At 46.5% G+C, this 25,397-nt stretch overlaps 1 protein-coding gene across 22 annotated transcripts in view; it reads left to right on the top strand.

The window, feature by feature from the left end:
• The window catches only part of CACNA1D (calcium voltage-gated channel subunit alpha1 D), a 375,944-nt gene that overhangs the window by 294,635 nt on the left and 55,912 nt on the right, over window positions 1-25,397 (top strand). For all 22 annotated transcript variants that reach the window (XR_009552983.1, XR_009552982.1, XM_060203128.1 and 19 more), the window contains 10 exons: window positions 565-694; window positions 5,744-5,803; window positions 9,114-9,220; window positions 11,033-11,120; window positions 11,937-12,044; window positions 12,130-12,182; window positions 14,418-14,564; window positions 18,532-18,733; window positions 21,139-21,297; window positions 23,310-23,420. Coding sequence is in view for 20 of the 22 variants with exons in the window: in XM_060203128.1 (XP_060059111.1) it covers window positions 565-694; window positions 5,744-5,803; window positions 9,114-9,220; window positions 11,033-11,120; window positions 11,937-12,044; window positions 12,130-12,182; window positions 14,418-14,564; window positions 18,532-18,733; window positions 21,139-21,297; window positions 23,310-23,420 (1,165 nt within the window). In the remaining 2 variants the exon portion in view is untranslated. The remainder of the gene's footprint in view (window positions 1-564; window positions 695-5,743; window positions 5,804-9,113; window positions 9,221-11,032; window positions 11,121-11,936; window positions 12,045-12,129; window positions 12,183-14,417; window positions 14,565-18,531; window positions 18,734-21,138; window positions 21,298-23,309; window positions 23,421-25,397) is intronic.

The following is a 25,397-nucleotide window of genomic DNA, read 5'->3' as shown; positions in this document are numbered from 1 at the left end:
CAGGAAATAATCTGTTGGTTTCCTCATTTTGGTGTTAAAACATTACAGATGGAAATCTGTTCATGGCCCTTTTTTATGTAACCTTAAGAAAGTTATTTCATGGCCTGGGTGGTGGCACACCTGGTTGAGTCATCATGGCAGAATGCCTCCTTTCAAGCCTCTGGTCCCCACCTGCATGGGAGATGCTTCATGAGTGGTGAAGCAGGTCTGCAGGTGTCTCTCTCTTTCCTTTCTTATCTCCCCTTTTCCTCTTGATTTCTCTCTGTCTTGATCTAATAAAATAAAAACTTTAATAAAAAATTTAAAGGAAGTTCTTTCACATGATTAAGCCATTTATATTATTATTATATTTTACTTTTAGAAGGATGCTAATCTTGCTTTCAAGGGCTCGGTGGCTGGTCTTTGGGGGTACAGGGTCTCTAGACTAATGTGAGGGTGGTTGTGTTGTACCAGCTTGTGACATGGGTGGCCCAATGGACAGAAGCCCTCTGCCTGGCCTGTCACTACATGCTGGAGGCTGGGGTTCTTCCTGGGGGCTGTGCCCACAAGCTCTGTCCTCTGCAGGATCCGCGTGGGCTGCCACAAGCTCATCAACCACCACATCTTCACCAACCTCATCCTCGTCTTCATCATGCTGAGCAGTGCCGCCCTAGCTGCCGAGGACCCCATCCGCAGCCACTCCTTCCGTAACACGGTGAGCTGCCGCAGGAGGGGCAGGGAGCCCTGAGGGTCTCTGCTGGTTCCACAGGGAAAGGCCACCTGGTTTCCAGGTCTGTGGCGCTCCAGCAGGCTAACCCCAAAACATGGTCTCTTGTTACTTGCAAGTGTTTGACATTTTAGGCCTCACCTTATGGGGACAAACCTTTATAGAATCATATTGTTGCTTACACATTTTTAAAATATTTGTTTTTACTTCATTTGAGTTTCACATGAAAGAGAAGCCAGGGGCCACTTTAAAAAAATGTATTTATTTGTTTATGTATGTGTGTGATAAGGCAGAGAGAAACTGAGAGAAGGAAGGGAGATAGAGGAGAGACACCTACAGCACTGCCTCACCATTGTAAAGCTTCCCCCCTACAGGTGAGACTAGGGGCTTAAGCCCTGGTCCTTGCATATTATTATGTGTGGTGTGTGCTCATCCAGGTGCACCCCTGCGCAGTTTCTCAGAAGCCATGCAATGCAGGTGGTTCCTGGAATTGGACAGGAGGCATCTCAGGCCTACAGGGCCTGTGCTCTCCCAACCCACCCAGCTACCAGTGAATTTGAACTTCGTTTTAAGTACTCTGTAGTGACTTCTCATATGTTCAGGACCCCCGTCTTTTTTTTTTCTCCTCCTTGCTGTACACATTTTGTTCTCTCTCTTTCCCCTTCCCAGTCAAATCCACACCCACACCTATTTTGAGATCACTGCCTGTGAAGGGGTCCAGTAGGGAGGGAGAGCAAGACTGGCATCAAATTTCTCTCCTGTCACTCTCCAAAGGCTAGAAATGGACCTAGAAGGCTAGAAATATGCTTTCTCCCCAGCCAGGTCTCTTAGTTCTTGACCAAGCAGTCCCATTTCAGCTGTCCAACTAGATTGGCTCTGAGAACAGTCCACAGTAGCCTCTTGACAGCTGGCATTAATGCAGGAGGCATACTGATTACCAGGAACCCCTCTCAGGTGAGGCGACCCCCAGTGTACCTGGCCACCAGGTGTCATTGCCTCCCTGGCTGGTGGCCCTCTGTATATATCAGATCTGTAGAAACTTGAGGGTTAAGACATATCTCCAGATTAGTGCCCCCCTAGACAGTGGTTAGATGACCAAGCTGTGTGCTGTCATCACCAGAGTTCTTGGTTGGCAGGCCTAGTGTAATAGACTAATAAAACACATCCTCCAGTGTGAACATATAAAAAGCATCCTCCAAGATATTGTGGTTCTGTTCACATAAAGATGAAGGCTCTGAACCTTCCTTAGTCTCATTCCTGAGGCTATCATTTTTCTTGACATGAGGGTTATCTCTGGGGTTCAGTGCCTGTATGATTCTGCTGCTCCTGACAGAGAGAGATACAGGAGAAAGAGACAGAGGAAAGGAGAGACACCACAGCAGTGTCCCACCATTCACAGCACTGCTCTCATAAACCACATAAGCCAGAGTTGAGCAGTGCTCTGGTCTCATGCTCTCACTCGCTCTCTCTGTCTCTGTAGCTTTCTCTTTGTATCTCTCTTTCTCATCACAATAAATCAAAAAACAAAGGATTTTAAATCTTTTTTTTTTTTTGCCTTCAGGGTTATTGCTGAGGCTCAGTGCCTGCACTATGAACCCAGTGCTTCTGGAGGGCATTCCTTCCCCCCCCACCCAGTTTTCTTGCCCTTGTTGTTGTATTTACTATTGTTGTTCTCATTGGGTAGGACAGAGAGAAATGGAGAGAGGAGGGGAAGACAGAGAGGGAGAGAGAAAGATAGACATCTGCAGACCTGCTTCACCACTTGTGAAGCGACCCCTCTGCAGGTGGGGGAGCCAGGGGCTCGAACCAGGTTCTTTATGCCAGTCTTTGCACTTTGCACCATGTGCGCTTAACTTGCTGCACCACCGTCTGGCCCCCTTAAATCTTTTTAAAGTACTAATAGGCCCAAGTTTCTGTCCAAAAAAGATTCAGTAGAAGGATACTATCTCTGAGTTAAAAACTGACTGATATAAATGAATGGTGGAGGCGCTCCTGCAGACACCCCTATGTGGTGGCCTGAGACTTGAACCCAGGTCCTTGTGCATCGTTGTATGTGTGCTGTACCAAGTGAGCCACCTCCCAGCCCCCCAACTGTCTCTGTCTTAACATTCAGATGGGCTAGATCTCTGTATCACTGCTTTCTGCATAGAAATGAGACACCTGAGGAAAATCTGTCAGGGAGAAATATCTTCATGTGATAGACTAGGTCAGAAGTTTATCTAGAATTCAGATTAACAAGGAGTTAATTTACATGAGGACCTGATGTTATTTTTCACTGTAAGACTGCTCTCCCAGATGCTTTTCTTAGGAAAGCTTTTCTTTTTCTTTTTTAAATAGACTCATATATGTGGATTGCTTTTTTATTACCACAGATGGGTACTGTGGTCTATCAGTGGGCCACTATGTTGCACATATCATTCTAGAATATGATAATTTAATATGCTAGAAGCTTAATACCTATTGAGCATATTCTCATTTCCCTTTTCCCAGCCCTGACAACTGCCATTGTACTTTCTTTCTGTGACTGATTACTTTAGGTTCCTCATGTAGCTGGATTGGGGAGGGTTTTTTTTTGGGGGGGGGGTTTGTTTGTTTGTTTTTAACAAACTTAGCTGAGTGAAAAACAGTGGAAAGTAAGTGTCAAAAGAACAGCTTAAGTGAGAGAACTCTGACTTCCCCTAGCCACCAGCCCCAGCCCCAGGTTGCATTACTAGCTGTGGGCAGCAGTGCCTTCTTGGTTGTTGAGTCACGTTCAACATTAATTAATAGTCCTGCTGTGCACTCAAAGAACTAGAGAGCCAGGGCCTGGCAGTATCCTGGCTGGAGACCCCTTGCACTGTCTGTTACACGGATATCCAAAAGGGCTTCAGTAGTACTAATAAATCCAGATATGGAAACAGGTTGGAAAATGTTTGTTTTGGAGTTGGAAAATTCTATTTTTTGATAGAGAATAAGAGTCAGATGGGGCAGAGTCAGAGATACAGGTAGACAGTAGTAGTCTACCACTCAGGAAACTTGGGACCTGGGGCTTGAACCTGTGTCCTTTTGCATGGTAATGTGTGCATTTTACCAGGTGTGCCACCACCTGGCCTCGGAATGAGTACACTGAATAGATAACTTCGACTGGCCTTTGCCTACACACAGCTAAATAACAAAGACTTAACTCTCAACTGGTGTTCAACTAGTTGAGCTCCACATTCAGCAACACCCATGACTATTGGTTTGACCTGAACAGTTGTACTCTACTGTGTTCCCAGCTACCTCACCCAGCCATTCAGTGAAAGAGGCTGGCCTGGGTGATCTCTATGGTCCCTTCTGGCGGTCTCTATTTCACCACAAAGCACAGCTGTCATGAAGATAGCTAGCCCAGATCCCCTTTCACAGATAGGGCTTGATGGCCATCTTGTGGCTATGGGTCCCTGTGGGATCACTTAGTCCAGTGGACAACCATCTAGCCATTGGCCCACATGTCTTTCACATGCCCTTTCACATCCATAACTTTTAGAAGAAGCAGGGGGCCCTTGGAGGGGTTAATGGGATTTAACTGGTTAGGGAATATTTGATAGATATTTTTTAGCAATACTGACAAAGTAGTCTTCAATGATCATTCAAGGTGATCTGTTTTTTTGTTTGTTTGTTTTTGCCACCGGAATTATTGAGTCTATGCAGTTTTACCTTTAGTGGATTTTTTTTCCTGACTGAGGTGAGAGACAGAGAAAGAGAGACCTGCAACAGTGTTCCACCACTTGCAAAGCTTTCCCTCTGAAAATGGGTACCAGTGGGCTTGAACCCAGGTCTTCACATTTGGTAATTTATGTGACCTGCTTCCCCCTCACCCCTGCCTTTTTTTTTTTTTTTTTTTTAGTGTGCTCAAAGAGGTGGAGCAGCACTGGAAGTGCAGTGCTGGATACTTAGCAGTGAGCAAGAAGGACAATGATAGGGACTCAGCCAGCCTGGCCCTGCTGACTCTGTAATTGATAGAGCCAGTATTGAGCAAACATTCCCCTTAATTCAGGTCCATTTAATGCCCCTTATTATTTTTTTTCCTTTTCTGATTTTTTTTTTAATTGGGGAATTAATGTTTTACATTCAACAGTAAGTACAATAGTTTGTACATGCATAACATTCCCCAGTTTCCCATATAACAATACAACTCCCACTAGGTCCTCTGAATCCTTCTTGGACCCAATATTTATTTATTCCCTTTTGTTGCCCTTGTTTTTTATTGTTGTGGTTATTACTGTTTGTTGTAATTGTTGTAGTTATTGTTGTTGTTATTGACGTCGTTGTTGTTGCATAGGACAGAGAGAAATGGAGAAAGGAGGGAGAGAGAGAGGAGAGAAAGATAGACACCTGTAGACCTTCTTCACCACCTGTGAAGTGAACCCCCTGCAGATGGGGAGCTAGGGACCCAAACCGGGATCCTTACGCCAGTCCTTGTACTTAACCCACTGCACTAATGCCCAACTCCCCTTTTTTTTTTAAGTAGAACATTTCTCAGCTCCGGCTTATGGTGGTGTTGGATATCAACCCTAGAGCCTCAGAGCCTCAAGCATGTCTGTCTTTTTTTTTGCAGAACCACTATGTCATCTTCGCAGTCTCCTCCCCTTCATCTCTACTTGTTTCCCTCACCAACCTAAACTGGATGGTGACACATTCCCTTGAGCAGAACCACACAGTTAAATATCCAAACTCACTGTGAGACTGAGGTGTCTAGTGTTCCCGAAGTCATTTGAGGTCATACTCAAATGAGAAAATTAGAACCAGAAATTAATCTCAGTTCATCTAAGATTTGAGAATAGGAAGGGAGTAGTATAATAGTTAACTAGAGAAGGTAAGTATCCTCAAATGCTCGAGCTGGTCATAAAGCTGAGCTGCACGGGACAAGCATGAGGGTGATCTGAGCATCCCTGCTCATACTCCAGTATGAGGGGACCTGTCCCAGGAGCCATCAGGGCTGCCAGCCATGGGCATGCATGTGGTGGTTGGGACCTGTGTATTTACCTCTGTCTCATTGCTGCGTGTTGTCCCTTGCAGATTCTGGGTTACTTTGACTATGCTTTCACAGCCATCTTTACGGTTGAGATCCTGTTGAAGGTAATGGCCTTTGTCACTCGTCCCATCCCCTCCATGGCAGCCATAGCAATAATAGGCACAATTCTTTGCTTGCTTTCCAGATGCTAGGTTATGCAGATTATGTCTTCACTGGCACTTTTGCATTTGAGATCGTATTGAAGGTAACAGGCTCCAGCAGTCGTGTGTTTTTTTTTTAAAGTCCTGCTTTTTCCTGCGTGTCATACGCAGTCAGGAAGTGGGACGTGCTTTTGACTATTTTTACTGTTTTCCTTCCTGTGATGGGACTAGAATTTCGATTCAAACTTAGAAAAAGCTTTCTGTTAATTGTTCAACTTTTTTTTTTCTTTTGCTATTTCTTTCTAACTTTTGAGTGCGTGTAGGAGCTCTTTTGGCTTCGTGATAGTGACTGGAAATATGACTTTTGCCCCCTTTTTCTTGTTGTTGCTTGTTTTACATCCTCTGAAATGCGTTGATCACTCAGATACTGATCACTGAGTGTGGTTTGCTGCAGTGTTCCTGTTCCTGACAGCAAGGTCAGAGCGAAAGCCCTGGACCTGTGCAGAGAGCTCTCACTGAATCATGCTCACAAATAGGAACGTGCTACTCTCTTGCAATGGGAGTTGCAAGATCACTTGGGTCTATTTGTGCTCAGATGTCTCTTTTGATGGAAGACCTTGCATTGACATGCGTGCAAGGTGCCCCCTGTAGTGGAGGCTCTGAATGCACTGCCCATGCATGAGCTTATGGCAGTCCTGACTGCTTGTGGTTTGTGTCCTGACGCAAAGGAGTGACTCTGGGGACCAGCATCAGAGAACCTAGAACCACCCCACACCCCAGACCTGCTGAATGGCCTGGGTCCTGGTGGTCTGGGGTACAACTGTCAGCCAACATCTTCTGGTGGGGAGATGAACTGGGAAACAAGGAGTGGTGGGATAAGGTTGAGTGGGTAATAAAATCTTTTTAGCTAAGATACTATGGAAATTGGGCTCTTTACAGACTCTCCATAAAATCAAACATCAGTTAACATCACCAGAGAGTAGGGGTTTTTAGTTCTTTTCTTTGGGCTCATAAAAACCTTAACATAGGGGGTTGGACAGTAGCGCAGTGGGTTAAGCGCACAGGCACAAAGCGCAAGGACCAGCATAAGGATCCCGATTCGAGCCCCAGCTCCCCACCTTCAGGGGAGTCGCTTCACAGGCAGTGAAGCAGGTCTGCAGGTGTCTATCTTTCTCTCCCCCTCTCTGCCTTCCCCTTCTCTGTCTATTTCTCTCTGTCCTATCCAACAACGAACGGCATCAATAACAACAATAATAGCCACAGCAAGGCTACAGCAACAAGGGCAACAAAAGGGGGGAAATGGCCTCCAGGAGCAGTGGATTCATGATGCAGGCACCAAGCCCCAGCAATAACCCTGGAGGCAAAAAAAAAAAAAAAAAAAAAAAACTTAACATAAAACCAACTAACCTCTGTTTAAACCTTTGTTCTGATAGTCCAAACATTTGGGTCACTTTTCCTGCCTTTGCATATGGTAATTCAGCTCTTAGTTCTCTGTTAAGGTAGAATCTTATCTGGGTCAGCAGGCAGGCTGACAGTAGATGCAGGATACATCGTGTGGGGTCAAGACAACTGCACTGGTTCCCACTTGGGCATGTGCTGTTTGTAACTTGCCTTCTCCTCCCCACTTGCATGGGAAGGTATTCTTCTTGTTCCATAAACCTGATTAATTGAAGATTTGATTCTACTCTCTACATTTTTTTAGTTGCTGAATGAATACAGTTATTTTTAGGCCTATAGAGCAAATGAGACACAGAGTTATTTAAAAGGAGGAAACCAATGATTGACTCCCCCCTTTTTTATTTTTACATTTTTATTAATTATTTAACATTGTTTTGCAAAGTTACTGATTGCTTTTTAGTGTTTGTTTGTTGATCTCAATGAATTAAATCTTCCAAAGCAGTCTTCATTTTGAAAGTATTATAGAAAGTGATAGGTAAATCAGTCTCAGAGCAAGGATTTAGAAAATGGAGCTTCACTCAGTATCTACAGTGGTGGTTCTTGGCAACTTTGAATATACTCTGGTCAAAATCTCTTTAAATCAACATTTTTGTAGTTGGGAAGGGCTGAGTCTTGACCACTGTACATAGTGCAATATAATCATTTCTGCAGCCCTGCTTCTCCAATACTTACCCATACCTTCCCTCATGGCTTTTTAAAATTATGATTATTGGGTTGTTGGGAAAGTCATGGCACATTTTCACATAGAAAAACAGAAAAATACATTATGACATTTCTGAAAGCCCAATATTTTTATTGTCACTCTAGGGCTCAGTGCCTGAATGATGAATCCTGCTCCTTGGAAGCCTATTTTCTTCCTTTTTTTCTCTTCCTCCTCCTCTCCTTCCTCCTCCTCCTTCCTCTCTCTCTCTGTCTCTCTCATGAATAGAAAGTAAGAGGAAAGGGGGAGACAGAAGAGAAAGAAAGGGAGACACCTACATCACTGCTTCACTGCTTGTGAATCTTTCCCCCTGCAGGTGGATACCAGGGACTTGAACCTGGATCCTTGTACATGATGATGTATTGCATACTACTGGGTGTGCCACCACCTGGCTTATGGTTTTTTACTCCAGGGAACTTTCTCACTCAACTCAGAAGACTACTCACTGAGGCCCTGTGTGGGCCCTGGGCATACATGGCCTGAGCCTCAAAAGCAGTAAGACTGCATGAGTGGGGCTCATGGGGCATCCTCCTGGCCACAGCTGACTTGTGCTGGAGTTGCTGGCACCCATAACAGATATATTGCTGACCACCCTCAATAGCAAACAGTTGAGGTTTCAGTGCAGACAGAGCCCACCTGTGGGAGACTTTGCCCTTTTTCCAGCCCCTACTGAGAAGGCTGAATTGAACATTAGAGGCTCAATTGGGGTCCCAGAGGGCTCAGAACTGGAGAAGAAACCCAGAATGAAGGCAGTGACAAGGCCTGACAAACCTGATGGAGTGGGCTCTCATCCCGAGATAGAGAGATGTGTCCTCTGGACATACCAATGATACATTTATTACTATAACTGTGAAAATATGCATCATTCTGTGTATTCACAGTATTTTAGCAAAAATTCCCAGCATGATCTCCAATTCACAACGTATTGGGAATCAGCTAACCTTTGAACACTTTGGTACCAATTATTTGCTTTTCCGGTTCCATTGACAAGCACCTTTGTCTTCCTCTCGTGCACACTAGCTAGCAATGTCAGACTTTTCACAAGGTTTTTGTAAAGAGCCCAGGTTTCTTTTCCTCTACATGGAGGCAAACAGTTACTTGTGGGTTCACTTTCAGATGACCACTTTCGGGGCTTTCCTGCACAAGGGGGCTTTCTGTAGGAGCTACTTCAACCTGCTGGACATGCTGGTGGTTGGGGTCTCCCTCGTGTCATTTGGGATCCAGTAAGTATCCACCTGTGTCTCTGAGTGTGTCTCTGTCTATGTGTCTGTGTATATGTTGGACAGAATACTGTGTATGAGGGATTTTAGCATGCTTCAGGAAGGTTGGACATTGTGGTAAGCATTATTTACAGTGATCTGGAAAAGCTCGATTTGCAATCCTGTCAAAAAGCATCCAACAGGGAGTCTGGCGGTAGTGCAGCTGGTTAAGCGCACGTGTCGCAAAGCGCAAGGACTGGAGTAAGGATCCTGGTTCAAGCCCCAGGCTCCCCACCTGCAGGAGAGTCGCCTCACAAGCAGTGAAGCAGGTCTGCAGGTGTCTGTCTTTCTCTCCCCCCGCCTCTGTTTTTCCCTCCTCTCTCCATTTCTCTCTGTCCTATCCAACAACAATAACTACAACAATAAAAAATAAAAAAGAAATAAAAAAGAAAGCATCCAACAACTTGTCCATTTTTGTGTTTCTCTTTTTCTTTTTCACTAAAAAAAAAAAATGCCACCAAGATTATCCCTGGAGCTCAGTGCCTGCATAATGAATTCAGTTATGCTGGTGGCCATACATAAATATATTTTTGACAGAGACAGAAATTGAGAGGGGAGGAACAATATATATATATATATATATATATATATATATATATATATATATATATATATATATATATATATGGAGAGAGAGAGAGAGAGAGAGAGAGATCTGCAGCACTGCTTCACCATTCATGAAGTTTCCTCTCTCCAGGTAGGAACCAGGGGCTTGAACTGTAGTCCTTGTGCATGGTAATGTGTGTACTCTACCACCACCACCCAGCCCCCTCCTTTCTTTTTATGCCTGCTGCTAGTTTGGGCTTATCACCCTCTGTGACATTAGCTCTCCTGAGAGGAAGGTTCTAGTCCTGGCCATGGAGAACCTCATAGGCCTCCTCTCCCAGGATCTCAGCTGTCCACCTACCACCCCTTTTGTTTAGTAGGGGTCAAGGACAATGTAGCCCCCAGAGCCCTTTCAGCCTGGCTAGTAAGGGGATCCCTTGGCCTCCAGAATGCATCATATGCCCTGACACTTTCCTTAGGCCACTAGAATGTCCATCTAGAAGGGGTCAGAGCTGCAGGTTGCAGCCTCCAGACCTCTTGCTGGTGTTTGGGGATTTCTGGTGGGGCACAGCCTAGGCTGTGTTCCTTCCCTGTCCTTCTGGAGGCCTGTCCCTTTGTCCATTACCAGAACTAGATGGCAGTAGCTTGTGAAAGAACATTGCCAAGAGCACTAAACTCCAGCTATGCCTATCTTCTCCAGCCACAGCCCTTGTTGCCTGCTAATACACACCCAGGTCTCCTGCCATTTTGTCTACTACCCCCACTGACCTCCTGGGACTCCTACATCTCTGGGCCTTCACCCCAGCTTCTCTGTCTGCACACTCACTGCCCTGGTTTGCAGTGGCCCCTCTCCCCCTTCAAACAGTTGGCTTTCCCAAAGCCAGCAAGTCGGAGAAATAGGAGCCCAAAGCTGAGCACCTCTGAATATGTGCAAACACACAGTACATTCTTAGGTTGTTTCTCTGCTCAGGCTGGTTGTGCACTGAGTCAGGGGGCCCAAGGTCTGGGTGGCTGGCTGAAGAAGGTGCCATGCATTGTGAACTGGAAGGTGTAGCCCCACCATGGTGTGAACCATGAGCAGAGCTGAACTCAGCTCCATAGAGGGAGTGCTTCTGTATTGAGTAGCGGTATAAGAATGAACGAACCTCCAAGATCTAACCCATCCAGCCTGCACCCTGCTCTCTCTCCCTCTCTCTCTTCCTCCCTCCCCCACCCTTGTCTTTTCCATAGATCCAGTGCCATCTCAGTTGTGAAGATCCTGAGGGTCTTGAGGGTCCTGAGGCCACTCAGGGCCATCAACAGAGCAAAAGGACTTAAGGTTGGTCTCCCCCTCACCCCCACCCAGGCTGGGCTTTTTGGTAGGGTTAGCCACCATTACTGACTTTTCCAGGCCAAAGCTGGGGTGAGCCCAGCTGATGGACTTGTCAAGTGATAAACATTTAGAAAAGACATTTCCACCCAGTTATACTGTCTCTTCCAAGTGCTGACAACATTTCTTAAATAATTAATTCACAGTGACTTAAGATGCTTCTCTTTATGCAATTATTGTTCATTTATCCCCTTTTGCATTATTAACCATATTAATTTGGGTTTATTTTGCTCTTTAAGCTCATCTTCATACAGGTTATGCACAAGACCAGAATCTTTGCCTTTTCCTATGTCCTGGGCAGGGGCGGGGAGCATCCTGTGTGCCTTGTGCCAGGCAGTGCTACATCCCATAGTGTTTCACTTTCTGTAAAGATTGATTACAGATGAGATACAGCATTTCGTGTGAGACAGACAGACATGCAAACCAGAGGACCACTCTAGATCATGCAGCCCTGAGGTTCAAACCAGGAACTTACAGCATGCAAGACCCCCACATTGTCCAAGACCCTTGAGGCCATCTCTCAAGCTGCCCATAGCATTTCTTTTGACTCAGCTAGCCACTTTGGAGGACACTCTGGAGGGGCCCACTTAGAGGATCTACTCCCATGTAGGCATAATGCAGTGTGATAACTCCCTGAGAAACAAAGCCTCACCCAGTTGGAAAATACTACAAAGACAAGCCTTTTCATAGAAAAGCTCTGCAGGTGCTAGTTCATCCTGTGGCTAACGCACCAAAGGCACTAAGGCCCTTCTGTCCTCTTCCCAGCACGTTGTCCAGTGTGTCTTTGTGGCCATCCGGACAATCGGCAACATCATGATTGTTACCACCCTCCTGCAGTTCATGTTCGCCTGTATTGGGGTCCAGCTGTTCAAGGTGAGCCTTCAGCAGCCCACCTGGGTCCTGAGGGAAGGATGAGTAAGGGTGCCCACCTCTGATGATCTGTCTGTTCTGTACTCAGGGAAAGTTCTATCGCTGCACAGATGAAGCCAAAAGCAATCCTGAGGAATGCAGGTGAGCCTCCTGAGTGTGAGAGCAGGGCTCTGCAGGACCGGAGAGCACCAGGACTTGGCTCAGAAGTTTCCTTCTGCTGTGAGAGAGACCTGTGTGCTCAGCTCAGGTCAAGTCCCCATTACATCATATTAACCAGTTTTAAACTGGACAATTCAGCAGCATGTTATACAGCCACCTCTGCCTGACTTCCAAGCTTTACATCATCCCCTCCCCCCCGAAGAAGAAGAAGGAGGAGGAGGAGGAGGAGGAGGGGAAGAAGAATGGATTGATAGAGTTTTATGGTTGTAAGCTTGGAGCAAAAAAAAAAAAAACAAAAACAAAAAAACCAGTCTGAAATCTTAAGTAACAGTTCTGAAAAGTAACCCTCCTCCCCCCCCAAAAAAATCCTATTGCTATGTGTGTGTGTGTGTGTGTGTGTGTGTGTGTGTGTGTGTGTGATTTTTCCCTGAATCAAAACTCAAAGCTCAGCTCCTCATATGTAGTAGCTGCTCCCCCACCCCCTGACTTTTTATCAGATTTCCCAGGCTTCCTCTCTCCCCTTGCCCCTGGCAAACTCATTTTTATACAGTTCCAGGCACAATAATGCTTCACCCCCACTCCTAATACTTTATAAGGATTTACTTATTAGAGAGAGAACTCTGGCATGTGTGAATTTGGGAATTGAACTCAGATCCTCATGCTGTGAAGTCCAGCACTCTTAACAACTATGCCACTTCCCAAGATGCCCACCCCTAGTCTTTTTCTCTCTAGCTTAAGGGTACTGGAGAGCCCCCAAAGTGTCCTTCCACCATCCCTGGTTTTTCCTCTTGGTTCTGCCCATGTGCACCCCTGTGGTGTCTGGGGTTAAATGCTGGGCTTCATGCATTGAAAGTGTGTGCTTTACTACTAAGCCACCTGCCAGCTCTCCTCTACCTCACCCTCACATTTGGATCATGGTTGTCTCCATCAACAGGCAGAGGAGAGACAAGGTAGAAAGCTTTCATTCATCTGGCTCCCCAGTGTCAGAGCCACTAAGACTATAGGTGTTCCAATCCTTCCATCTTTTAAAAAATATCTTTATATTAAAATTATATAAACTTATATTTTTAATAGAGACAGAGAAATTGAGAGGAGAGGAAGAGAGAGAACCCAGTGAAGTCAGGTTGACATCATGGTTAGCATCTGGAACCTGGTGACTGAAAAAGAGTTAAGATATAAAAAAGAACAAACTGTTGACTAAACATGAACCTGAAGGCTGGAATATTGCAGGTGAAGATTTGGGGTCTCCATTTTGGAAAAAATTAGTAGGTCTATTTTAGGTATATTCCAAAGGGCCCATGACCCTACTAGTTTTTGCCTAAGCCTGAAATCCAATATGCGGGTGACCTAAGTTATTCTCTGGGGAGATGGTCTCATACTTGGAAAAAGGACTGTAAAGCTGGATCAGGGAAGAGAGTAGCTCCCAAATATGGGGAAAGTATATAAATATTGTTAACTGTAAACCCCATTGATTTGCTCTGGGGCCCATTGCATAGGAGCCCATGTGACCTCTGCATCCCCTCATCCTTTTCAAGATGTCCCTGACTGGGTCTGGATATTGGCCCCTGAAGGTGTGTGTGTGTGTGTGTGTGTGTGTGTGTGTGTGTGTGTGTGTGTGTGTATTTAAAAAAAAACTCGGGAGTCGGGCAGTAGCTCAGCGGGTTAAGCGCAGGTGGTGCCAAACTCAAGGACTGGCAAAAGGATCCAGGTTTAAGCCCCCAGCTCCCCACCTGCAAGGGAGTCGCTTCACAGGCATTGAAGCAGGTCTGCAGGTGTCTGTCTTCCCCTCCTCTCTCCATTTCTCTCTGTCCTATCCAACAACAATGACATCGATAATAACTACAACAATAAAACAACAAGGGCAACAAAAGGGGAATAAATAAATAAATAAATAAAATTAAAAAAAAAACTCTTGCAGAGAAAATTGAATAGGAAAAAAAGGAATTTGGTTAGTGTTAAAGAGGCTACCTTGAGGCATTATTTGCAGGTGTATGGGCTTCTCAGTAGTTGTTGTCAGCAGATTTGCTGGTCTTGTACCTGGTATTCTGGGCATACTCATTAATCCAATTACTACTGGACAATTATTTGAGTGGGAGCAGTGAAGGGCCCAGAGTGGGTAATGTGGCTATTGGTGCCTCAAGATTGTACTGTCCCCAGAACCTTGAGGTGGGACTGGGCCCCTGTGGCTGAAAGGCTTACATTTTTTTCCCTCTCTAGGGGGCTTTTCATCCTCTATAAGGATGGGGACGTCGACAGCCCTGTGGTCCGAGAGCGCGTCTGGCAGAACAGTGATTTCAACTTTGACAACGTGCTTTCTGCTATGATGGCACTGTTCACAGTCTCCACATTCGAGGGCTGGCCTGAGTAAGTACTGGGCCCAAACCATCAGGTCAAAGGAGGCTGCCCGTGCCCCAGAGCAAAGCCTATTGTCTTCTCCCCACAGACCTTTCTTCTCCTAGGACTTCTGCTTTTCAAGGTTTATACTTACTGAAATGGCCACATTGTTTGCATTCCCTTTGCAAAATAGAGAACTCTCCGGGGGCCCAACTGACACACAGGACACCTTATACAAATTATGTGGAGCGTTTGAAGACCTCTGCTGCAGCTAAAGTCCTGACACTGCAGTTTGGGGCATTCCTGCTTCTGGCTCTCTGGTTTGTCAAGTCTGTCCTCAGAACACAGGACTGGAATTTCAGTTAGCCATGCTTACAGTTAGAATAAAACTCAAAAAACCTAAGTCAGAAAGGATACATTTTGTTACTGATTTTTTCCATTAAGTTTAATATGATTTTATTAGTGATTAATAGAGGTTTATAAGATTATAAGAGTATACTTCCATGCCACATCCACTATCAAAAAGTGTGTGCCCCGGGCCCCAGCCCTATAATTACCATAGTTCTCACAGTTCTTAGAAACAGGTTGACTACTTTTTATTTTCTTTTTTGAAAGTGTGTGTTTGAATTCTCTAGATTCCACATATGAATGAAACCATCTGGTAGTCGTCTTTCACTTTCTTACTTCTATAAACATAATCACCTCCAGTTCCACCCATTTTTTTCCTGAAGGACTACCAATTTCAATTTGACAATATGACAAGTTCATACCTCACTTGTCTTGGGTCTTTTAGAGAAACAAAACAAAAACAAAAGCAAAAGTTTGGGCATTATCTGAGTTGTGGCTATTTCAGAATATTGTCAAAATATTGTCCAGACATTGAAAAAACACTAGGATTTTATTTCCTTTTTTAATTTTTTTTATTTTTAAATATTTATTTATTCCCTTTTTTGTTGCCCTTATTGTTTTATTGTTGTTGTTATTGATGTTGTCATTGTTGGATAGGACAGAGAGAAATGGGAAGAGGAGGTGAAGACAAAGAGGGGGAGAGAAAGATAGACACCTGCAGACCTGCTTCACCTCCTGTGAAGCGACTCCCCTGCAGGTGGGGAGCCTGGGGCTTGAACCAGGATGCTTATGCCAGTCCTTGTACTTTGGGCCACCAGCGATTAACCCGTTGCACTACCGCCAGACTCACAGGACTTTATTTCCTAACTCTGGACCACTGGCCCATCACCTCTTGCCCTACAGGATTCCTCTGTCCTAGTAGGAAATAAATGATCCTGTTGATGGGACTCCTGGCTCTGCAACTTGGGAGTGGCATGGATACCAGGCAGGGGATTTATCTCAGTTGGCTCTTAGTGAGCCACTCTGGTTGGGAGTGGGGGTAAGGAGTGATTCTCAGAGGCATTTTGGAGGTCATGACAATAGAGCCAACCCACTTGTTGGGTGTCAGCCATTCATCCACCCCTCCATTCATTCCTGCTACTAACATGTGCTGGGCATGGACAGATGACATCACTGCATGTCTTTCACCATTGCACTATCTCACTCATAAGGGGGATGCCAGCTCCACACAGCATGTCATAGTAGGTGGGCTATGAAGATTCTTCTAGACACAACTCCTCCCCTCCAAGCTGAAATCCAGTCAAGAGTGGCATGTGCAGAACAGGGCCCTACAGAATGGGATTTCAATGGATAAAGTCAGAAAGAAGAATGGGAGTTTCTTGTACTTCATCATTCTCTGCTCCCTGATGTCCCAACGCCCACCTCCCCTAGCTCCTGCTACAGAGCCATAGCCATCACTAGAGTCTTGCTTGTCACATTCCCACATCCAGGGGGAGCTGGCAAAGATGGGCAGGCTGGACCTGTCTGGCTGGCAGAATGCCTGGGGATGTGTGTGAGCACAAGAGCTAGAGCCAGGAATTCCTGAGGAATAAATGGGTGGGGCTTTTTCATTAGGACAAAAGTGTAGAGTAAAGCCATCCACTCCCTAGAAACTCTTATTGAAACCTAAGTGTTGACCACTCTGCTCTAGCAAATTACGGTGATAGTTGAGGGAAAGTGAACAAACTTGGAACTTGGGGTTCAGAGGAACAGGGCTTACCTCCCAGCACTGCCCCTGAAAAGTATAGCATTTGGGCACTTAGATCCCTTTCTGGGCCTCCATAAAATGGGGGCAGCAGTCATGTCCACCTCTCCATCTGAGCATAAACCATGGAGTGGTTGTTCCCCAAGCCTTGGCTCTGTGTCAGAAAGGGACAGAATGAAGTGGGAGTGCCACAGTAACTTCTCCCTTCCTGTTTAGAGTTCTGCTTGGTAGAGCTCTAATTTTAGCACATTAGCCGAGGGAACCCTCTTAATTCTTTGGAAATGTCCTGGCTGCTTGCTCATTGTTTTTGCCAGCATATGTACAGTTTTCAGTTCCACCAGTGTTTCACATGCAAGGGTCTTCCCAGAAAGGGGCCGGGTGGGGTGATTGTGAACCTCTGTTTGTTTTTTTTTATTCTGGTGATGTGTGAGTTTGGTCTTTTTTTATTTTATTTTTTTATTCTGGTGATGTGTAACTTTATTTTTTATTCTGATGATGTGTGAGTTTTTGGAATTGTGTAGAGTTGTACCCCTCCTACCCTATGGTGTTGTTAATTTATCCTTTCTTAAATAAAATAAAATAAAATAAAAAATAAATAAAAAGGAAACACTGACAAAAGACATAGGATAAGAGGGGTACAACTCCACACAGTTCCCACCACCAGAACTCCATATCCCATCCCCTCCCCTGATAGCTTTCCTATTTATCCCTCTGGGAGCATGGGCCCAGGGTCATTATGGGGTTCAGAAGGTGGAAGGTTTGGCTTCTGTAGTTGCTTCCCCACTGAACATGGGCATTGACATCCATACTCCCAGCCTGTCTCTCTCTTCCTCTAGTGGTGCAGGGCTTTGGGAAAGCAGAGCTCCAGGACACATTGGTGGGGTCATCTGCCCAGGAAAGTCTGGGCATCATGTTAGCATCTGGAACCTGGTGGCTCAAAGAAGAGTTAACATATAAAGCCAAACAAATTGTTGATTAATTATGAACCTAAAGGCTGGAATGGTTCAGGTGAAGAGTTGAGGGGTCTCCATTTTGTAGAGTTAGTAGTCCTATTTTAGTTATATTCCAAAGAGCCCATGACTATACTAGTTTTTTGGTTTTTTTTTTTTTTTTTTTTTTGAGCCTGACATCTGATATGCAGGTGAATCCAACCTATTGTTTGGGGAGATGATGTCATGGCTAGAAAAAGGACCAGAAAGCTGATTCAGGGAAGAGATTAGCTCCCAAATATGGGAAAGGTGTGTAAATATTGTTGACTGTAAACCCCATTGATTTTGAGAGATCTGGAGCCCATATTCAGCTTAGGAGCCTATGTGACCTCTGCATCCCTGTAGATCCCTGTAGACCTAGATGTGAATTCTGTGGTCATGAGTAGGAATGTTCCAAGCTGCCCCAGTTTCAGGACCCATCTTCCTCAGGTGGAACATAGAATATGTTGTCAACCTCCCTTCGGACAATGGAAAATGTTCCATCAACAACTCTGCTATTGTTGATCCATGTTGAGGGCAAGGTCTATGGGGGCCCACAAAGGAGTCTGTTGTGTTTTTCCTGATAAAAATGACCAGTAACAGTGGAGAGAGAGATTTATTCAAGATCTTGGCCCATCATGACTATATGGGAATCTCAGGACTCCCCAACCAGGGCCCCAGCTGATGGTTGAACCCCTGTATTTTCTAGTCCTCAAAGTAGCAGTCAGTCAAGGACTCCATCCCAGATGCTTCCTGCATTGCTGGGCTGAGCCCACCCAGTGCTGAGTGAGGCATGTATGTCCAGGCACCTTGGAGTGGGCTCCCAGAGAGATCTCTGATGACCAGGGCCCCCAGGGTATTCAGAAGTGGGACTCCCCTGGGGACAGCAGTGGGACTTGTCTCACTTGGCCCTCTGCCTCCCACCCCAACCCTCCAGGCTGCTGTATAAAGCCATTGACTCCAATGGTGAGAACGTGGGCCCCATCTACAACTACCGCGTGGAGATCTCTATTTTCTTCATCATCTACATCATCATTGTCGCCTTCTTCATGATGAACATCTTCGTGGGCTTCGTCATCGTCACCTTCCAGGAGCAGGGCGAGAAAGAGTATAAGAACTGTGAGCTGGACAAAAATCAGGTTAAAGCTGCACACTGTTTGGGCTTCCACCCCCTTGAGCCAGAGAGGAATGGGTATGGGGGCTTAATCCTCCCCCCACACTCCCAGGCAGGGAAGGGCCTTGGTGTTTGACCCCTGTCTCCGTCCAGAGCACCTTCTTGAGAAATAATCATAGTCAAGAGTTAGGTCTGCAGATGCTGATTCTACTCCACCATCACTGTGAAACGTGCCCCCAGATCTGAGACTAGAAGCCAGAGGTTTCTGTGGTCGTGGCCTGACTGTGACTGCCCAGAATTTTCTAGAACAGTGTCTCTAGGGGTCAGCCTGTCCCCACTGATACTTCCACATTCCCAGCTGGGTAGGTGTGGGGGGCACCTTTGATCACCTCAACCTTGGTGATTTTGGAATCTTATACCAGAACTAATTTTTTTAAATTCTTTAAAACAATATTTTATTTGTGTGTTATTTATTGCATAGAGATAGAGAGGATAAAGAGGGGAGAGAGAGGGAAAGAAACACCTGTAGCACTGCTTCACCGCTTGTGAAGCTTCCCTCATGCAGGTAGGGACTGGGGGCTTGAACCCAATTCCTTGTGCATGGTAATACTTGAGCTCAACCAGTTGTGCCACTGTACAGTCCCCTAGAACATTCTCTGCTGTGCTCTGTGAGCTTCAGGAAATGCTTAGCCTCATCCCTGGCCCTTATTCATTAGATTCCAGTAGCAACAACCCCAAAACATCTACAAACAGTACCAAACAGGCCCTGGGTAAGAACTGCTGATTAAGGAGGAAGCACCCTATCAGCCCAAAGGAAAGCCACGGAGTTGAGGCTATGAGGCTGCAAGCTTACGTTGCTGTGGCATCAATCAGTCAATCTGCCAGAAACTGTGATTTCACAGTGATGTGAGGGCTCCGGCGCCCCATGTCCTGGGCTTAGTCAGTTATGTGACTGGTGCATCCCTCCTACCCCCCCACCCGCAGGTTCACTCCCTTATCTTGTCACTTAGGGCAGTAAAGAATCGCTCTGGGCCCTTAGAGGTTGTCTGTGAGATGGAGCTTCTAGCCTGGTAGTTCATCCCTGGGTCCTCATATCAGTGGCTTCTGTTAGATGGTGCCATAGCACACAGGAACCGTCTGCCTGCCTGGGCTTCCTGGGGGGAAGTGGCTGCAGTCAGTGTGTGAAGTGATCTGTCCTGAGCTGCACTTATGCCCAGCCCAGCCGGGGAAACAGTGCTGGCTCAGTGTAGGAATTCGGTAGGCTTATCTGGGTGTCCCCACAGGTCCTGCCAATGACAGTCAGAGACCTGGTTGGCTCTGCTCCTCGTTCACAGGAGAAGGGTGTCATTCCTGGAAACACTGGAGCTGAAATTGCAGCCTCACCTTCTCACATTCTGCAGTCCAGAATAGGCTGCCACCAGGGGTCCTTAGAGCCAGGGTCCAAGGCTAGGGACAGAGATCCTGTCTGATCTCAGAACCTGGAATCAAAACAGGAGGAGGGAAGTATAGAGCCTGGGAGCAAGTAGGGCCTGGGAGCTGAGTTGAAAACATCTAGGCCACAAGTGGGCTCATCTCTTGCTCACAGTGAGTGGAGACGATGGTGCTCAAGCTGGATCCCCAGCTGGGCTCAGCCTGACTGTCTTTCCTGACCACATCCCAGGGGTTCTCAATTAAGCACACCAGGCTCCAAGGCATTGGCACTCCCAGAGGGACACACTGCTTGTTCGCTATAAGATGCAATGGCTTCTGAGAGCTCTCTTGTGGGCAGTGGGTTCCACCATGGGGCAGCCAAAGGCCTCCAGATATGGGACATGAGTCTTGACCCTCTGGTTCTTGAGGTTGCCTCTGCCTTCCCTATCTAGCTTCTTGACCTGGGGGAGAGCCCAAGACAGGAGAGCTAAAGACTTTAGCTGTGGTATAGAAGAGAGGCATATGAGCCCTGAGCAGCCCCAGCCTCTGGACCCAGGTGTTTTGTTTGTTTGTTTGTTTTACCATTAGAGTTATGGCTGCATAATTCTACTGCTCCTGGTAGACACTTCTTTTAGATAGGGAGTGAGAAAAGGAGAGGGAGAGTGAGGCGAGACACCACAGAACCAATCCACCACTTGTGAGGCTCCCCCTGCAAATGTTCCCTTGTGGAGCCTGGGTCCTCACGCATGGCGAAGTGTGCACTCCTCTGTGAGCTACCTCCCCACCCTGGACTTGCTTATTTAATAAAATGGAAACCCACTGGGTGCTCTGCTTACTCTCAAGGTTGCTGAGAAGATCCGAAAGGGGTGAGCCAGTAGAGGCGAGGGCATGGGGCTGCCTGGGTTCCCATGGTCACTTCCTCCAGTAGCTGCCCCCCCCCCCAGCAGAAGGCTGTGCTCTCCTCTTATGGACACATTGAGGACCCCTGTCTTTCTCTCTCTCTCTCTCCTGCCGTTGTAGCGACAGTGTGTTGAATATGCCTTGAAGGCGCGCCCCCTGCGGAGATACATCCCCAAAAACCCCTACCAGTACAAGTTCTGGTACGTGGTGAACTCCTCGCCTTTCGAATACATGATGTTTGTCCTCATCATGCTCAACACACTCTGCTTGGCCATGCAGGTAAAAATGGAGACAGCCATGGGGTCCCGTCTGGGCCTTCTGCACAGTCCCAGGCCCCCCCAGTGCTGTGGGGTTGGTCTGGCACCTCCTCACAGGAAGAGGGGTGTGCTGTGCTGGTGTTTGGGGCTAGGTGGGCCAGGGTCCCACCCTGGCTAGCAGGTGTCACGGTAGGAGTTGAATTGCTCATTGTTTGGCATGATGTGGGCTGTGTTTCCATGCAGCCTGAGCTTGGCATTCAATGCTGTCCAGTGGCTGGGGGCTGGCAGAGGGCCACATGGTCTAGTCAGACAAAGGGTTTAAATTTTGAGTGCTCTCCTTACCAGCTTGGGAAAGCCAACCTCACTTCCTTTTTTAAAGAATAGTTTCAAAGACATATCTATAAAAGAGAGAGAGTGAGAACCGGAGCATCACACTGGCACATGCAATGCTGGCAGTCAAGCTTGGAACCTCACATTTGAGAGTCCAACACTTTATCCACTATACCATCTTACAGGCTATGAACCTTACTTTCTTTATTAGAAAAATGAGAATTTGGTCATATCTGCCTCAGAGATGAAGGTGGACTAGGTAATTGGAGTTGGGTACTTAGCTCAGGATCAGTCACAGAAGAAGCACTTAGTGCTGTAAAACCAAGTTCTGGTCACATCCTTGTCCTGGGCTTCTCTCTGCTCTGCTCTCAGCGTGGCGGTGGAGAGTCTTCCAGTCCTGTGCTGCTAAGTTTACCGGCATGGCACTGTCTTGCTCCCATTGAGGGCAAGGACTGTCACTCACTGCAGTGGGCTAAGGTGGACTGTAGTGCAGGGTGAACACTCCCTGGCTGCAGCATTTCTGTTGCTGTATAGACAGTGCAGGAAGTGCAGACCAGGTTCTGATCTAGTCTTCACACTGACTTTCATAATTTCAGCTCCCATTGCTGCTAGGAATGAGGGTCTGATGACTGTCTGGCAGTTTCCTTCCTTCCTTTCTCATCTTTCCTCTCTTCCTTTTCCTTCCTTTCTTTTCTTTTGTTTTCCTTGCCTTTTTTATATATAAAAATATTTTATTTATTCTGAAAGAGACAGAGAAATTGAGGGTATGGGAGACATAGTGAAAGAGAGACACCTGTAGCCCTGCTTTATCACTCATGAAGCTTCCCTCCCTACAGTTGGGAACCAGGGGCTTGAACCCTGGTTCTTGTGCACTGCAATGTGTGTGCTCAACTGTGCACCACTAACCCCTCCCCCCTTTTTTACCAGACCTCTCAGCTCTGGCTTATGGTGGTGCCTGAGATTGGACCTCTAAGCCTCAGGCATGAAAGTCCTTTTGCACAAATACATTATACTATCTTTCTGGCCCATCTTTCTTAAGTATAGGGTTGTCAGAAAAGTCATGACTTTTCCAAAATTCCAATGTAGGAATTCCTTATGGATCAGGTGGTGGTGCACCTGGTTAAGCACACACATTACAGTGCACAAAGACCCAGGTTCAAGCCCCTGGTCCCCATCTTCAGGAAAAAAACTTCACAAGTGATCAAGCAGGACTGCAGTTGTCTCTTTCCCTCTCTATCTGACCTTCCCTCTCAGTTTCCCTCTGTCTCTATTCTATAATTAATTTAATTTAAAAAAGAATTCCTTATGAAGGGGATTACAGCATGGGGTGAGAAAATGTGAAGTCAAAAAATAGTACTGTTTTATGTTGAACAGACCTGAATGGCCTATAATCAAGGCACCTATGACTGAATCCTACCTTTCTGCAGAGGGCATTTGTGTGGACTGTGCACTTGCCCAGGCCAAGGCCCTGAGCAGAAGCCCCTGGCAGAAGAAAGGGCTGGTCTTTGCCCTGAGCTGGTGTCCTTCCACTCTATCACCCTGTCATTCTCATCACATCACGTTGAGGCCCTGCTGTGCTCTGTGGTCTGGCCCGCTGAGTGGTGGGGAAGAGGGTGCTGGGCTTGTGAGGTGCCTGTGTCCAGTGGCGGCTGCGTGCTCGGGCCGATGGGCCTCTGAGCACCACTCTTCGGTCTCCCTCCACAGCACTACGAGCAGTCCAAGATGTTCAATGATGCCATGGACATTCTGAACATGGTCTTCACAGGGGTGTTCACTGTCGAGATGGTTCTCAAAGTCATCGCATTCAAGCCAAAGGTGAGTTGGGGGCTGGGGTGTGGAGTTGGAGTGATGCCTAAGCAGTGGGAGTTGTACTACTTCCTGCCTGGCTGGCAGGTTCTGAGCTCCCTGCTGAGCTCTTCTGACATCTTCTCTCTTCCTGAGAACCCTGACATCTGATCAGGGGATCTGTGTGCAGGCAAGACAGAGGCGCTGCAAACATAGCCTGACACAGGCAGTTCTGAGAAAAAAAGGAGGGCAGAGGGACTTGGGTTGAGTTGCAAAACAACAGAAGTTGTTTTGCAACTCAACCCATGATTTTTGGCTTCTAGAACAGTGGCCTCAGGGCAAATCACCTGACTATCTGAGCAGGACAAAGCATTTCACCACCTCCCTTCAGAAGGGAGTCAGCCTTGATTGTGCTACTATTTATTTTATTTTATGTTTCTATTTTGGATAGAGAAAGAGAAACTGAAGGGGGAAGTAGAGAGGGATAGGGAGGGGAGGGCTTGCAGCACTGCTTCACCACTGTTGAAGTTTCCCCCTTGCAGGTAGGGACCAGAAGCATGGTAATAAGTACACTTAACCAATATGCCACCATGCAGCCCCCCGATTATGCATTTTAGATTTAGTATAATTACAGACTTTATCTTGGTCTGCAGCAATTTTTATTTTATTTCATTTATTTTACCTTTTTTGCCAAATTCTACCAGCTGGAAGCCTTTCCTAGTCACACTATGTTTTGCCTGTTTGGTTCAGAAAAGTTTCAGTAAACCTTAAGATGAAAGGCAGGAAGTGTGTACCCATCTATGGAGCCCCTCTGCATGGTTCGGCTTCCTCAGCAGGCCTTAGCTGCACATGGGTGATGTCTGCCGCTGTGTCAGGCAAAGGAAACTGTTACTGCACACCACACTCAGCTCTGGAAGCAGCTGGGATTCGAAGCCCTGTTCCCTATAGACTGGCCCCAGCAAGTGACTGAACTGCTTGGGGTCCCAGTTTCCTCATCTATGAAAAGAGGACACTGATGGTCCTACAGAGGCTATAAAACCAGATATGCTATCTATACAGCCCAATAATGTTAACTATTTTCTCGGGAGTCGGGTGGTAGCACAGCGGGTTAAGCACAAGTGTCACGAAGTGCAAGGACTGGGGTAAGGATCCCGGTTCAACCCCCCCGGTTCCCCACCTTCAGGGGAGTCATTTCACAAGTGGTGAAGCAGGTCTTCAGGTGTCTGTCTTTCTCTCCCCCTCTCTGTCTTCCCCTCCTCTCTCCGTTTCTCTCTGTCCAATCTAACAACAACGACATTAATAACAACAACAATAATAACTACAACAAAGGCAACAAAAGGAAACAAATAAATAAATATTAAAAGAAAAAGAAAGGACTCTTGGAAGTGGTCACTTGGGGAGATGGCAGTTGTTTCTGATTTGGCACTCCCTGCTTGGCCAGGTGTTATTTTCTGTGGCTTGCCCATGTCTATCCCCACAAACATTCCCTCCTACTCCTCCCCCTTAAATCATCTGAATTTCCTTTGAAGTTTCTTTTTGCTGCCCTCTCCCATTCCAGGCTCTGAGTCCTCTTGGTCTGAGCCATGGGGGAAAGGCTGCACAGTCAGAACACCAAAGGTTCTAGAGAAATGCAGCCTGGTGCCCATCTCATATCCTTCCCAGACCCCGTGGCAGGCCCTCCATTGCCTGGGAACTGAGCCGTAAAACTGGCTCTCTGGGCTAAAAAGAAGGTTCTCTTATCCCTGGCATACACATGTGCATGTGTGTCCCTGTGTGTATACGTGTGTATACGTGTATGTGTGTGTGTGTGTCCCCAGCAGGCCTTTCCATCAGTGGCTATTGCCCCATGAGATGAGAGCCTACTGGTCTCCATCCTGGGAGTCAGTTCACAGCTGGGTGGTGTGTGAGCAGCCTGGCAACAGCTTGCCTGTAATCACTCCTGACTGATCAGCTCTAAGATGAGTGATTTCCGCTCAGAACTGTGCAGCCTGTGGTCACAGCAATAGT

This window comes from Erinaceus europaeus, chromosome 12 (assembly GCF_950295315.1).
Source record: "Erinaceus europaeus chromosome 12, mEriEur2.1, whole genome shotgun sequence".
Taxonomy (NCBI): domain Eukaryota; kingdom Metazoa; phylum Chordata; class Mammalia; order Eulipotyphla; family Erinaceidae; genus Erinaceus; species Erinaceus europaeus.
Note: the sequence above shows the minus strand (reverse complement) of the source record. Positions and strands in the feature narration are given on the sequence as shown.